The 16,199-nt window shown below is 35.3% G+C and overlaps 1 protein-coding gene across 2 annotated transcripts in view; it reads right to left on the reverse strand.

The window, feature by feature from the left end:
• gnal (guanine nucleotide binding protein (G protein), alpha activating activity polypeptide, olfactory type) overlaps positions 1–7,763 on the reverse strand; it is a 50,880-nt gene extending 43,117 nt beyond the window's left edge. Inside the window, exons 1-4 of one of the 2 annotated variants that reach the window (XR_009647813.1) lie at positions 7,258–7,763; positions 6,947–7,019; positions 6,223–6,277; positions 6,001–6,120 (exon numbers count right to left, since the gene is read on the reverse strand). Coding sequence is in view for 1 of the 2 variants with exons in the window: in XM_060862222.1 (XP_060718205.1) it covers positions 6,001–6,120; positions 6,223–6,277; positions 6,947–7,019; positions 7,258–7,396 (387 nt within the window). In the remaining variant the exon portion in view is untranslated. The remainder of the gene's footprint in view (positions 1–6,000; positions 6,121–6,222; positions 6,278–6,946; positions 7,020–7,257) is intronic. The other variant, XM_060862222.1, reaches the window with a different exon arrangement.
• Positions 7,764–16,199: the final 8,436 nt, after the last annotated feature.

Below are 16,199 nucleotides of genomic sequence, written 5' to 3' on the forward strand. Positions count from 1 at the left end.
AGGAACATACTACAGAAGTAAGAAATAGTGTGTATTTCCCCACTGTGTGTGAGATTTAACACAAGTATTGTTATCTTCTACTCTATTTTAATAATAATGAATAAAAGCAGAATCTAACAAGCAGGGAAATTGTGTATAGAACCACTGTTCACTTTATTAAAGAAATTTGCATTTTTTCTCCTACATTGAAATTTATTTTTGTTTCTTATTCTTTGGGTATTCCAAAACAATTCATTTAATAATTTTCTTAATGAAATTTTTGCTGTGTCTTCAGAATTTAGGTATAAATCTACTTAGCAGAGATGTTAATCTCTCAAAAATGTTAAAATTTGTAAATGATTTGGCTGCCACCTCTTAATAAATTCTAGTGAGACAGAAACCAATTTTTCTTACACAACTGTATGACTGGGTCATCACTGAATTATTAAGATAGGTCGCAAATGAAATGACTTTTAGCCAGTAGAGGGTGGTGATATAAAAAATTAATATACCTTTGTGGTTTATACAATGCCTGGCCAAATACAATCACCACCTAGATTTAATTAAGGAAATATTCAAGAGCCTTCCATTGAATAATTATTGCAGTAATGTTTCAGCTGGCAACCAGTTATTTACCCCTAAATAAGGCATTGAGTAGCTTCTCAATTTTTAAAAATACCATTTCAGAAGACAAATCCTGTACAGATCTAGATATACACTATTCCTGAGTAATGGACACATCAAAGAAAGAAAAGGGGTGGACGACGTGATGCACCCATCAAACTTAATGCCTACCATATAAGCCTCTAGGGGTAGTGTTACAATTTACGGTTGCTTCAGTTGGTCAGGTCAAGTTCAGCAATGTGATGTGCCCAAATCTGAATACCTGAAATATTAATTAATAAGTTTTTTCATCAATGGAGTTTTCTTCCCTGATGGCACAGGCATATTCCAAAATTATAATGCCAGAATTCATCAGACTCAAATTGTGAAACAGTGGTTCAGGAAGCATAATTTTCACGTATGGATTGACCACCACTTAGTCCAGACCTTAACCCCATTGGTGAAGACTTTCCCATCAACAATGCCAGATCTTGGTGAGAAACTAATGCAACTCTTTTTTTTTTCCCCGCTGCTCCAGGTTTGGTGACACAGCAACTCTGGATAGACATAAATGTTGTGACATTGCATAAGCTTTTCAAAATGATACTATGATGAATGTGTGCCATAATCAACGCAAAAGGCAGTCCAACAAACATTAGAGTGTGTGACTTTTTTTGGCATGCAGCGTACCTTCACATCTGAAGGAAATAGTGTAAAATTTGTTGTGTTAGCAGAATTTCTGAGTCATGCATCTTTTGTGCATATAGTGTTAATTATTTCTGGTTTGAATAATTTTAATCTTCTTTAATTTGCTGACAAAATCATACTCAAAAAATCTGATTGGCCAAAATAGTTACAGGCCAAATAAAATTTAAGCTATTGCATGTATGTTATATTCAGGGGCACCACTAGCAATTTTAGACCCTATGAAAAAAAATGAGACTAGGCCCCCTACCACACGTCCACCCTTAATGGTGCCCCTGGTTATTATAGTACTTAGCTTCTGAAATCACAGTAACATTTCTATGAATTTTAGAACTGGACTACAGTCAGTAAGACACCCTTTATATTTTGTGTTTTAATGGCTTGTGAAATTCTTCTTTATATTTAATTAATAAGCAGCTGCACAACTATTTGTAGGTGGTGTATTAGCACTGGGTTAATCACAGTCGGCATGTCTGTATCAACCCATGGGGGATGTAGTGCTTAGTATATAAAATGTTAGACAGTATTTAATGTATATAAAATTGGCATTAGCATTAGCAAAACAAAGAACATGAAAACAATCTTTAAATCCTACAGCTATAAATCTATGGTTGGAAAAAAAGGTTGTGATCAAATTTTAGCCCTTTTTAAAAACAATTTCTAGCTAAATGTCTGACAAAAATGCTGATTTATCCACAAGTACTTCGATTCCTATTGCGTCGCCAATTCAGTCTCAGTTGTTTAATTTGGTTAAAATATGTAACACTAAGAGACAGAGCAGATCATGACTATAATGTTCCTTCACAATACACAGGCACCAATTTTAATGTAAAAGTTTAAACGTTACAAAGTTATCATTAGTCTATAACAGATTATTATGCTGCTTGCAAATGAAACAGTACAGAGTATTGTGGCCAATCTTAATGAAATTTTGATCTGTTTGAAAAATGTGAGTTAACGTTTTTTGATTTTGTTTTTACAGTTTTTCAGTTAAACAAAGGTTGCGTTCTTCTTTTTCCTCTCAGCATGGTACATGCCAACAATACAATAGTCATCCTGCATCTGTTTGCCATATGGACGATAAGTACCTTTCATATCGTCGCTGTTGGGCGGAAACCTTGTATGTCCAAATTTGGTCAATTTCATATTTTTTCACATATCGATGCTATTGGTCAGTCCCCACGTGGGTCTGTTATTTTTACAAGTTATTAACCAATCTAAAGTCTTGAAAATAGCTTGAGCGCAAATCTCATAACTCCATTGGACACTTCAACTGTCCACCTCTTCATCACTCCGCGGGAGAGCTTCGCGGCATATTTCTACTCAAGAAGAGTCGCAATGAATCAACACGTCTTCAAAACACTGGGCTCAAAGAAAAAAAAATCTTGACCCCCGCTAGATCTGGTGCTCGTTTGAGGTCAGGAATTTAGTGCAATCCACTGCAACGCGGACTAAACCCTGTGCACTGCAGATAAGGTACCGCGTTTTTTTAATTTCTTGAAAAATAACGGTTTTGGAGATACGAGGATTCCGCCCGATAGCGACGATATGTTACATGTGTCCCAAACAAAAGCCTCATTTAAAATTACACTTAGTACTCCCACTTAGATTTGTTTTTGCTAATTTGCATAATATGCAAAACTTACATTTACTCTATGATTTTTAGCTTTGCAAGTTTGGTGTCAAGCTAATGAGCGCAGTGTAAATATTAGCATTTACCATAATCATGATCTAATGAGGTTGAGCCGTATTTCACAGAAGGAGCATTATTCAGGTTAATGTTGTGGGCATTGCCATACATAGGGGGCTGGGTTTAAAACCAAATACTCATTTTTTCAAGGTCTGTATGACAAATATCCATTCAAGCTGAAATCAAGTCTGCATCTCTGTGCTAATCTGTAACAGATATTTTGTTCCTAAAAACTGGGGAAAAAACATGGTCACCATCACCCAATCATTCTCTAGCAGGCATTTGACAAGGTTACCATTGAGCTACTGTACGGTCATGAAAATTAAATGGAGGTTTCAGAGTGGAACCTAGTAGCAAAATCCAATCTCGCTCAAATTGGCCACTGGGGGTGCAATTCATATTCATAGGGGTTTGAGTTAAGTTCATATAGTTGTTTCTCTGGAAAGAAAAGTCTACCTTAAGTGAAATTTGGGGTGCTGCCACTTCAGGATTCTGACAGGCATTATAAGCAATTTGCACTGAGCTATCATCATAAAACCTATCGTAAACCTGTATGTATTTTATTGGTATCTTTTCCTGAATGTCCAATGTATCATAAACCTTAACTGTATTATATTGGTATCTTTTCCTGAATGTCCAGTGCAGAAAATTACACATACATATGTTGTTTGTTGTAAGACACTGAACAGGCATCAAGCCAATACACAAAACATCACCAGCAAAAATCAATATACCATTATTCAACTGACCTAATTAATGGAGTTAGAGATGCAGCCAAACATCTCCTATTGTCCATGTTTAGAGAGACAATGTACAGTATCCCCAGTCACAGAAACAAACACCCACAGAGTACAGGGTATGGAGTCCACAGATAAAAAGCTATAATGACAACAACCACACTGACCTTCAGTCCTAATGAGTTTAATGCAAAATATTTTGAGCAAAAACTTAAACTATAGTAGACCATATCAGTACTTGTGGATATGAAGAGTAAAAATACAGCATATTGATATTATTACTATAGGAGATTTAACCTGTACAGAAATATGTAAGAAGGAAAAATTAACATCAGTATGGCTTTACAAAACAAGGTACATAAATAATATCCCTAAGCAATGTAGGAACTGGTAAACTGTTTTTTTAAAGAATCCTGGAATGACTGGAACAGATTTGAAAAAGATAAAACAACAAATGAGAAAGTATGAAATAAGATTATTGCTGCGATTTAAGCACAGATTGCTGGTAAGGGAAGAATCTCACCTATGAGGCCAAAGAGCCCCATTCACAAGGTGCAAGCAGAGGATGTAATTATATTTGATAATTATGTTTATAATTTTAAGTTAAAAATATGGGTGAATTCCAATAAACAACAGTGATTTCTTTAGAATTTATACAATAGTGATAAGCAGAGATACAACTGTGAGCTCCATCCCTTACCCTAACCATTAATAACAGCCATTTTCTTGAGTTAGCCTCCTTCAAATTATAATCAATTTATCTATGCATGATACATTTGGCTAGTTTGAAAATCTTTTGTAACATCTCTTTACCAAAAACTTGTGCCATGTCTTTCTGTGCCCATTGTATCAAACCTTGCCTAAATCAAAATACTAATGAATGCTGTTTATTCAAATGTTACAATGCAATAATACTGGTTGTTCAAAGGTTCCTGTATGTACAAAGATATCATATACAAAGATATTAGTTAATATTTTACAACAGTGATCCTCATATATGGAGTGCAATTGTAGATTTGGATTTGGTTACAATACAAAGACTAGTATTATTTAAAAAAATCACTTTATATCAGAACATTGCTACTGAACTGATCTGTTTGTTGTATTCATTTAAGGCTTCTGTTTAAATTTTAAAATTTAAATTTTATTGTCCAGAAATCATCCCCACTCTAAAACTGAATTTACTGTTATCCGCATACACAGCATAAGCTTTACTGCTACACTTATGACAAAAACCAGAGGTTTAATCACCTTTTTCTCTTTAAGACACTAAAAGTGGCCCAGTCACATCATTAAGAACACAAAATTATTACTTAACTGTAATGTAAAAAAGGCTGTGGCATTCAAACATTCTACTTGCCAGTAAAGCCCATCCAGTGACCAAATCTGCTGACACTATAGACTGGGAACACAGTTACCAAATTTCAGTCCTAGGATCCAAAAAGATCATCAGTTTCTAAAATGCTGAAAACAACTCTTAGTACCTGGCACCAACAACCATTCCATAGTGAAAGTCAATCAGATTACATTTTCCCCCAATCTAATGAGTGATTACATTACTTGAAGTTTTTGACCTGACGACTGTAGGCACTGGGTTGCTGCCACACTATGCATGACTGAGCAGGTGTAAAAGTGTTTCTAATAAAGTACTGGCAAACTACATTTGTGTACTAACATACATTATCAAATACTGTCAACCAACAAAACATTAGGCTTGCTAATAAAAAAGTAGGGGTGTACGAAATATGATGCAAATACAATGTCTATGTTTCCTCAAAATAAACAAATAATAAAAGTACTGGTTAGCACTGTGTATTAAACTACACACCTGAATTAACATCACAAAACCAGAAGGATAACAACTGGATCCTGATGTCTAACTTCTGGTACATTATACGGTAACCATATGACACAAGAGACCAGTATATTTACTGACACATTGTGGATAGAGAAAAGATAATGACATCTGAAAGCAATATCACTACTCCCAAGTCTCAACCCTCACCTGGTTTGCCAAGAGATATAATAAAATAAATACTTAGAAATAAAATGCATTCCACATATAGTCACCGACCTATGTGATTTTGCATATATAAACATAACTGTTTATTGCCACAATCTATCTTTCTCTTCATTTAGCATGTATAGCATACATTTAATTTGCAATCCACTACCCCTACACCACCTGAAGGTACTTACAGTAAAGTTTCACACTCCATCAATTTTCATATTCATAGACCAAATGCTTTAGAGATCAGGCCCAGACTGAGATATCAGACCCCTTACCTCTGTGTAGTCAAAGTCAGAAAGCGGTGCTATGCTTTTTATATAGTCAGCTCGAAACTGATTGTCCAGGTTGGCAAGTGGCACTGGAGGTATTAAAGTGCTCATGGCCGATACAATTGTCTAGGAAAGACACAAAGCAGGACAATTAGTTGATTGCTAAACAAGTGGGTTAAAAAAAACAGTTCTTAACTTGCCATGTTTTAAATTTGGAGAAGAACTTACTACAATGGCATCTTTCACGTTTTTTCGAATATCCAATATTTTCTGCTTCTTTTCTCTGAGAAGAAATGAGAATATCAAGTGAACAAACTATAAAACAAAGTAACACCACAATTCTTCAGACCACAGTGTGAAAATGTTATTGTGAATGTAAAAAAAGGAACATGAATTACAATTACAATGAAAATATACACCGCATAGGATAAGACTGATCAGAGGCTCGCAATCTACTGATTAATCAATTATTTAAGAATAAACCTAATACAGAAAACTGGTCCCAGTTAATGCAATTACAGAATAATTAATGGAGTTAATCCATGGATCCGAATGGATTCAATTGCAAAGAAAGGGCGTGTGGATATAACTGTTACAAGTTACAAGTCATCTACATGAACCAAATTTGTGCCAAATCTTATCTGTATTTTGTAGGTAGAACTAATGAGTATTCACTACATCTATTGGCACCGTTTCGTTCCTAAAGCTGGAATTTAGCTCTGCACACACAGCACATAAAACACTATGAGGCCTTTATCTGCTGACAGCTTTTAGTAATCTGACACAGCGAGCTTGTCTCCATGCTGGCCGACTCTCCAGTACTGTATATACAGCGCAAGCAGAGTCATCGCTTAAGATTAAAATGACTGCAAACGATTACAGATCTATCGAATATAAACAGCAGGCCGAAGCTGGGGCCACAGCAGGATTAAAATGGATACCGAATACTTACTCTGCGTTAAAGCCGTTGACGTGCAAGATCCTCATCTGCTTGACAATCGTACTCTTTCCGGATTCTCCAGCCCCTTCGACAGAAAAACAAATGTAAGGAAGACAATAAAAAATAAAAATAACGTCAACAAAGATGTCAAAACAGCGCAGGACAGCAGCGTTCCCCTGTCACTTTCCTTAATATGGTGAAATTGAAAAATCCATGTCAGTTGCCCAGTCGCTTGTATTATTCAAGACCTGTCAAATGCACTATGGATCAGGAGCCGCACATACACGGCGTATCGCTTCGTGTGTCCATCTGGAGCACCTTACCTAATAAAAGCAGCCGATGTGTGGCTTTGTAAGCCTGCCTTTCCTTCTGTAACTGTTTCTCGATCTTTTTATTCGCCTCTCGTTGAGCCTTCTCATCAATGCGCTGGTCTTCGGTCTTGCTGTTCCCCAAACAGCCCATCTTCCGCCAAGCTCTCTACGCAAACACAACGTTATAGAATTAACGCTAATGTACAGTATTAGACTGAGGATCACGCGAAAAAACAAGGCGGGAAAAAAAAATAATCCGTCGCTTTTCTGTCGCCGTGTGTAAAACGGTTCCGCTTTAACTGAAGCAGAATCACAGCAGATTCCGTTAAATCGTATAAAAATATGGCATCCTCTTAGAATAAATAATGGTGCGCGAATAAGAGGGAGTAATAGGAAGCAGATAAGGGGTGAAAGTAAGATACGTCCGACGGCACCGCTTTTGCTCCTCTTCCCCCCGACGCTGCTTTTTTCCGTCTAACGTTAGGTGGGTTTTAGAGGCTCAGCACTGCTCGCTGTGGCTGCAGGAAGTAACGTTCCAAACTACACGCAGCAACAACTACTGTCTGTCTCACTGACTCAACATTTAACTTCTGACCACCAGGAAAGTTTGTGCAAACAAAATATATAGCACATTTTAGAATAATTAAAGATAACAATCTTTAATAATTCTTTAAAAATCACTCAAATATAAAATTAATAAAAATGAAATGATATAATTAAAAATTTGTAGAATATTAACTCATCCCTAAACCTGTCACAATTTAAAAACTTGTACTTTAGTGTACTTTATTAATACATTTTACATTTCATCATAAGGCCTCAGTGACTGGATGTCCCAGTAGGATTAACAAGCTCCAGTTGGTCCAAAATGTGGCAGCTAATATATGGTAATTAAAGGTTTTGTTCATGTTGGTTGTCTTGACTTACCACAACACAGCTTGGCAATCAAATTTGTACATTGATTACAAAATACAGCCACAGAGCTTTTATAAAGCACTACACAGTCTAACCCCTTGAATATCTGTGTAAACTCATCAGATATTATCATATAACACAACTATTCTCTATATCAATCTGTCCAGTTAGGAAGCATAAGTAATCATTAACCAAAGCATAACTAGAAGCATAATCAGTTTCACCTGAAAATGAAAGTAACAACATGTGCACTGGAGGCAACAGCAAGACAACCCCCCAAAAGGGAATGTTTTTTCATGTGTTGGCCACAGACAATCGTTCTCTCCTTAACCTTACTGACTGATAAGTCCCTATTTTTGTGTTTTGTTGGGGTTCATGTCACCACCTGAAGAATGAGGCTGTACACAATCAGGTTGTAAAGGTAGTCCAGCTCCTCCAGGATGGCACATCCATACCTGCCATAACAAGAAGGTTTAGTCTGCCTCTCAGCACAGTTTCAAGACCATGGAAGAGATACTGTGGCATCATTTTGGGATGATGGCCACTGTGGCTCTGATCAGTACTATAGTTCATTCTAAACCTTCTGCTTACTTCTGAAAAGGTTTAGACTGATTATTAGTTGGTCCATCTTTGTATGTTCTCACAATCAGAGTTTTCAGTTGGTCTGGCAATTCATTTCCATGTGGAGACATGATGCAGACAAGGAGATAAATCAAGAAAGTTCTGGTGTTCATATGTAATTTTATACTCTATTCAAGCAATTAGGCTAATTATAAATGACAGGTTTACTCAATTTTGTTTCATTAATGTTAGATATTCTAACTGTGTGCCAGTGAAAAATTTGTTCGCTTGTTGATATGTTGAATTTAGTCTACTATAATAATCTACTTTTGGCAGGTATTTTTGATATAATTTTTCTAAAGTATTTACTTTTAACTTTTTAAAAGAGGAAATACTGTACTTTGTTAAATTACAGTGTATGCAATTATCGATAGGTGAGAAAATTTTGAATACATTTATATTCAAGTTATATTGTACATGGGTGTACTTATTTCTGTTGTATACTGCCTGCTAATTCTTATCAAGTTTACAATCCACTGATGTTTATATTTTGGTTGAAGCCCATAGTTCTAAAAGTCATCTTCACATAAGGAACAAGGATTAATGTGATGATGATTCCAGCACTGGCCAACTTTGCCTCTAAAAACGGGCCTGTTGCAAATACACAGCCTGTCATGCAAATGTGGAGCTACAGTAGTTTTGCATAGGTACAGCAGCAGTGTGTTCCAATATAAGATACTGATACACATGAAACTACTTACTGTATGACTACTTTACACTTTATATGTCTAGAATTAGTGATAAAATAAAGAATTTAAACAAACAATGGTTCAAAAGGATATCATATATATTTAATTCTAAATATAAATAGTAAAAATGTACAATGTTATAATGTTATTTAAAATATGTCCAAATTATGTACATTTACTTTGTCTTTAAACAAACAGCCTGTTGTTGCTTTTCCTTTAGAAATTTATATGTTGTGGATTGGCATGAAATAATTTCACTGAATATTACAACTTTGCATTTCATTAAGCATAAGATGCTAACCAGTGATAATATGACTTAAGCTACCATGTGGTTGTGTCATTTACAATCAACCAAACCACCATCAAGACTGAAGGTGTCATTAGTTTGTTAAACACAGTGCTGTCTGGACATTTTACGAGTTGAATCTTATCTAATCACAGAAAAGGACACCAGTGTCATGTGAACAATGGAAAGATTTTCCAGTGCAAAAATGGAAATGAGATGCAAAGGTGAACTTAAAGAAGTTTAAGTCCATGGACTGGCTCCAGATCATGCAAATGATCTGCTGTCATCTGAGTAAAAATAGGTTTCATGCAAATGGAATGAAAGGCTTTTCCTCCTTTAGGAGACTATGACAGGTAGCTTATAGCCCCCCTCATGGACAATGACACAATTTTTTTTTCTTATTTTGATTGCTACCATTAGGGTTCATTCCCCAGTGCGAATCCTTTGTACACATTTTTGAAGTTTTTTAACCTTACACTTTTATCCTGACTTGGGACTCTGTTGCTTCCTTGCCTGAGAATCAAGCACAGGCATACAATCATTATTGCACCTACTGTATTTTTTTGACAGCTTATACCAATATAAGAATGCATGTATGGCCCCCTCCTAAAGTATTTGAATGGCAAATGATAAATTATATTGTTTGCTCTATAAACTGATGATATTTGGGTTTGAGAAAATTAATATGAGTGTACCATCCCATTTCTAACCACTCACATCACCAAACTGTTGCATTCCTATTTTGTGTTGCTTTTCCATGCTTGTACAGCGGATTCCTATATTTTTTGTTTGTTTTGGGGAGGGTGGGGGATTTGGGGTGTCCCCTTCAATCTCCTCCTCAGGAAGTGAAATGCATGCTTAACTGGGTTAAGTTCTGGTGGTTGACCTAATCAGTCTAAAATAAACTCTTTCCCTTGATTAAGTCTTTTGTTATGTTAGTAGTGTGTTTTGGGTTCATGCAATTTTTTAAAATTCTACATGATTAAATTTTATATGTTTCTCTGTATATTAACTTCTGAATTAATTCTGCTGCTTCCCTCCTGAGTTACATCATCAATACAGATTAGTGAGAGTGTCCTAGAAGTACCCATGCAAGCCCGGTCAACTTGGTTGTACTACCTCCACCCTGGCTCCAGAGCTTCTGTGGATGATCTATGTATTTCTTTGTGATGTATGTATTACAGTAAGCCCCTCCAATTCTCAATCAGTGGTTTGTATCTAGTGGTATGGCCACTACATTCATTTTAATTCAATTTATTTGTATAGCGCCTTCACCAATTGACATTCCCTCAAAGCAGCTTTACATATGTATAGAAATAGAATAAAATGTTTAAAGTTTAAAATTAAGTTACTATATATCTCTAACAATTATTCCTAATGAGCAAGTCGAAGGTGATGTATACTGTAGGCAAGGAAAAAACTCCTTGAGATGATGTGAGAAAAAACTTTGAGATTAACCAGGCTCAGAAGGGAACCTTTCCTCATTTGGGTCACACTGGCGAGAAATAATGTATATGTAAATAGTTTTCTATCTACACCAGTTTGAAATTTCCGAATTCACCATGGAAACTCATGGCTGCTGATTAGCAGGGTGATGCAACAGGAGAAGGATGTGAGCCCTCTGCTGGTCAAATAATTACCATGTTTTTTTAAATAGTGAAACACTGTAACCAATATATATATATATATATATATATATATATATATATATATATATATATATATATATATATATATATATATAATTTAAAGGTTTGAACCTCGGAAAAGTTTAAAACGAAAAACTGAAATTTCTCAAAGCCTTTAATGTCTATTTTATAGGATCCAGTAACCACTATTGTGAAGTCTGTCATCACAAATAAAGTCAATGCTGAACACAAGCACCACACAAAACAGGCAGAAATTCCATTTTGTATAATAGTACTTAGAGTTTTATCAATCGAACGGGACACACCAAGTAAACAAGAAACACCTGTCACTCACATATTCTAATATTTTTGATCACTTAAAAAATGGGTAAGTCTTAAACCCTAATGAATTTAGTGTTTAGTAAAAACAAACAGAAAGATTGAGACTTATAGAGAGGGATGGGTATAATTGTGTTAGGTCTTGATGAACACACATGAAAATTGTAGACCAAAAAATAGAAAGAGTTGTGTTGAGGGTTTAATCTCTGATTATACTGTATCATCGATTCAATTTTTTAGAAAAGATACTCAGACTAAAACCTTTCACCTGTGAGTAAGATGAAACTTACTAGTTTATTAGTTTTCAAAAAATCAGAACACTAACAAGGTCATTCTCTTTGGGTAAAAACAGACCTTGACTGCTGACTGAATAGGGATGTAGAAAAATGTAATGTCTTATTTAACACATGAATAATTATTTATTTTTTGTGCCATAGGCCAGACAGAGTTACTGCTATAGACTTCATGTGTTAAAAAGTAAAATAAATAAATTAATAAATAAATTAATGAATTAATAAAGAATGTTAGTTTTTTTAATATGTTGAAAACTAAACCGAAAATAAAGTCATTGATTAACTTCAGACGATATTAAGCATTATTGTTGTGGAATATAAAATCAGGGCTATAGGTCAACGTAACTGAAGCATAATAATTCTTTTAGAAATTACAGACTCTGAAAAGACATTGTGTCTAAAACATTACAGATAAAATTAAATTAAAAAAAACATTAAAGAAGACAATTGAGTCAATATGATTGGAACATCCGATCTAAACATTTTTAGGACACTTATTGAACAATATATATTAGCCATATAATATAGCATTTCTCACTTTGTTGCTCACATACCAACAACTCGCAATGCAAATATGAAAGTCACTATAAGCTACTTTCAGTGCTGTTTTACCATTGAAAAGGAGTGTTTTAACATAGGAAAGAAGAAATCCTGCATTCATGGGAAAGGAGTAATTCTGCATTCTGAGTTTGAAGGTGCCAAGAAACCAATCAGCCACCTCTTGGATTCCCCAATATACTAGTATTGTCAACACTGGCAATTCAGTCCATGATATTTATAGGATTTTCACAGCTATAAATATAGTTCTTACATGTTTTAAATGAATTATTCATTCTAAGGGCAGTGTCACTAATACCACTGATGTCCAGTAAATCATAAAAAAAGAAAAATGATTAAATGCTTTTATAGTGCAATATACTACAAAAATGGATCTGCATAATTTCAGATCAATAAATTATTTCATCCAAAAATCCCACTTTGAACATCTTGGCACAGGTACAGCCAGGGGCAATAACTGATGTTTACTGGTCTCATTAGCTGACATGTCAGTGAACTTTACTCAAAGCATATGCTGATAAGACTGTGGCATTATTGTTTATAGTGCTTCAACTCCATGAAAAATAAACTCTTACTGTGTTAAAGTCTATGCTATACTCTTTATAAAGATAAAGGTAGAACAATTTCAAAGTCCACTGACAGCATTTTCAATTCAGCCCTGGACAACAGACTGTATATTATGAGTTAACCCCTTTTTATCATCAAAAATGTGACTTTTGTATGATGAATCATCAAATCATTATTTGTTTAATCTATAACAATGAAAGACAGATAAGACAGACAGACAGGTAATATTTGAGGAAACATAAACTTATAGTAAAATGTCAGCCCACCACAATCTTCCAAAACAGTTTTGATGTTGCTTTGTAGCAATACTACCTCCATGGAACTGTACTGTTTTGAAAAACAAATTTTTTCCAAATTGTTTTAATGATACTATTCAAAATATTTAATATCAGTTCAAAATCTATAGATTTTAGTGGTTAGCACGTTCGCCTCACACCTCCAGGGTCGGGGTTCGATTCCCGCCTCCACCTTGTGTGTGTGGAGTTTGCATGTTCTCCCCGTGCCTCGGGGGTTTCCTCCGGGTACTCCGGTTTCCTCCCCCGGTCCAAAGACATGCATGGTAGGTTGATTGGCATCTCTGGAAAAATTGTCCCTAGTGTGTGATTGCGTGAGTGAATGAGAGTGTGTGTGTGTGCCCTGCGATGGGTTAACCAATTGGCACTCCGTCCAGGGTGTATCCTGCCTTGATGCCCGATGACGCCTGAGCACAGGCTCCCCGTGACCCGAGGTAGTTCGGATAAGCGGTAGAAGATGAATGAATGAATGAATGAATGAATGAATGAATGAATAATGTAAATGGATATCAGCTTTGAAATATAAGTTATGTTTCTCGAATCTGATCGCAACATTTTTATTTCACAAAAAGTGTTAACATTTTGAGCATTTCAGAAATGTGTGTGTAGGTATTATTATTTATTGTATGTCCCTGTATATAAGTGAAGGTTTTATTATTGAGAAAGATAGCTTGTCCTTGTAGACATTCAAAACCCAATATATCTGAATTCACTCCATATAAACCGTAGTTACTGAAACTGCTCTTTTCTATAGTATTGCATAGAATATTCACTAGATGGCGACATTTTCATCAAAATACACTCCAAATGCATATACAGTATAAGTGGACAACATAGTGCCATTGACTCCAATTGAGATTTTTAAAGTCTTTTCAGGTCGAACGCACTTAAAGTTCTTTATATTAACATAACATATGTAATTAAACATATGTAGTCGATTACATGAAGTATTTACCCCAAGGACATATTTTTAATTCCTTGAATTTGTGGCTTTCATCTCAAACCTGTTTTTATCTGCAGACGAAATATTCATTATTAAAGACTTCAATATTTATTTTGATAATCCAGGAAGACCCCCTGGAAAGTGTCTGTGTCGCTAATAGGACCCATTCATAGCAGTGAAAATATATTCACATTTCCACAGCCTGAAGCTTTCAGATCATTATCATCTCTCATTTAAATGTGTCCTTGTCGTAACACAGTATATGCATCTTGCCATATGCTACTGCATCAAACAGACATTCATTTCAGCCAGCACACAGAGTTTTATTAATAAGTTTTTATCAATATGTCATAGTTATCAGTTATGACCGATTCACTGTCTGACACCATCAGGCAACTGAATACTTTCAACATTTCACTACATTGTTGATAATGTAGCTCCACTTTAAAGAATAACATTAAGAGAGACAAAACATTCAAAAAGTAATGTAAATGCCATCAAACAAAATTAGTAGTATTTTAAACAGCATTGAAGTGGAGCATTCTAAACTATAGAAAACATTATTGCTAATAGATCAACATAACTATTCACCATAATTAGATTAACAAAAATGACCCTAGAATCGCATTTAATATTGTAGAAAAATGAACTAGAAATTGAAGTGTAGTACTAAAAAAGGTCATGATATTTTTTTCAGTGACAAAATGTAAACTAATAATAAAGATAACAGTATAACAATCAGATCAGTGATTAGTGTTTTACTACCATATCAGAGCCCAAACTAATTTCAATAATTTCACATAAATATGATCAACTTGTGTGCAAGAAGTGACAAGGTTCTTCTTAGTGTCATTACAAGTGATGCTTGAACAATTTGTTGTTATTATTAATACTATGGTCTATTAGCGTATGTGTTTAATGTTAGTAGAGCCAAGAATCAGTGACTGGATAAACTAACTATATACTTATTACTGGCCAAATATACTTGCCAGTAATCTACTGCATCATATTAGAGTCGAAATTAAATAATGAATACTTTCAGTTTTAGTTTAGAGTTACTAAACTACAGTATGGACTGTACCCTTACTGAGCAGCATCTCGATTGATATTGTATTACAGATTATGTTTTTTATTCCTTCTTTTCAGACATATTAAACCATTTTTAACTGAAGACATTATTTTATACTTTGCAAAGTATACTTTGAAAAAACTGTTTCTGTTTATGTGTATTCATTGGACCCGCGCTTACTTTTATCCCTCTCTAAGCAAAAAAAATGTAAGTGGAGCAGAGGCGACAACACACACACACACACACACACACACACACACACACACACACAGAGAGAGAGAGAGAGAGAGAGAGAGAGAGAACCATATTGGCCAGTTGTTCGCTTTTTTCTCCCTACGAATGAAAGGACAGTTAATGGAACTATTTACCGTATGTAATATATATATATACATTGCCTATCGTCAGCTATGAGAATGTTGAGAACGATAATGTAATCAGATCACAGCCTTTAACCCCGTTTGTTCACCAGTGCGTTCTTATCAATTTTCTTGGCACGCTCGCCCCTCTTCCGTAGGAGAACCAACCAGAGAGCATGAGCAGCGTCACCCCACAATATCCGCCATCAGCCCACCACTTTACAGCCATTCACGCGCGCACCGGGATGGACCGATGCCAATAATCGCGACCTTGCTTGTGCGCATGCACGGCCTGCAGGCCCTGTTAAGGCGGAACCGTGCACGCGCTTTGTTACTGGTACAGTATGTAGTATTTAGTAGACGATGATTTCGTTGAAAGTTCTCTTAATTTCTACAA

This window comes from Tachysurus vachellii, chromosome 25 (genome assembly GCF_030014155.1).
Source record: "Tachysurus vachellii isolate PV-2020 chromosome 25, HZAU_Pvac_v1, whole genome shotgun sequence".
In the NCBI taxonomy this organism is placed as follows: Eukaryota; Metazoa; Chordata; class Actinopteri; order Siluriformes; family Bagridae; genus Tachysurus; species Tachysurus vachellii.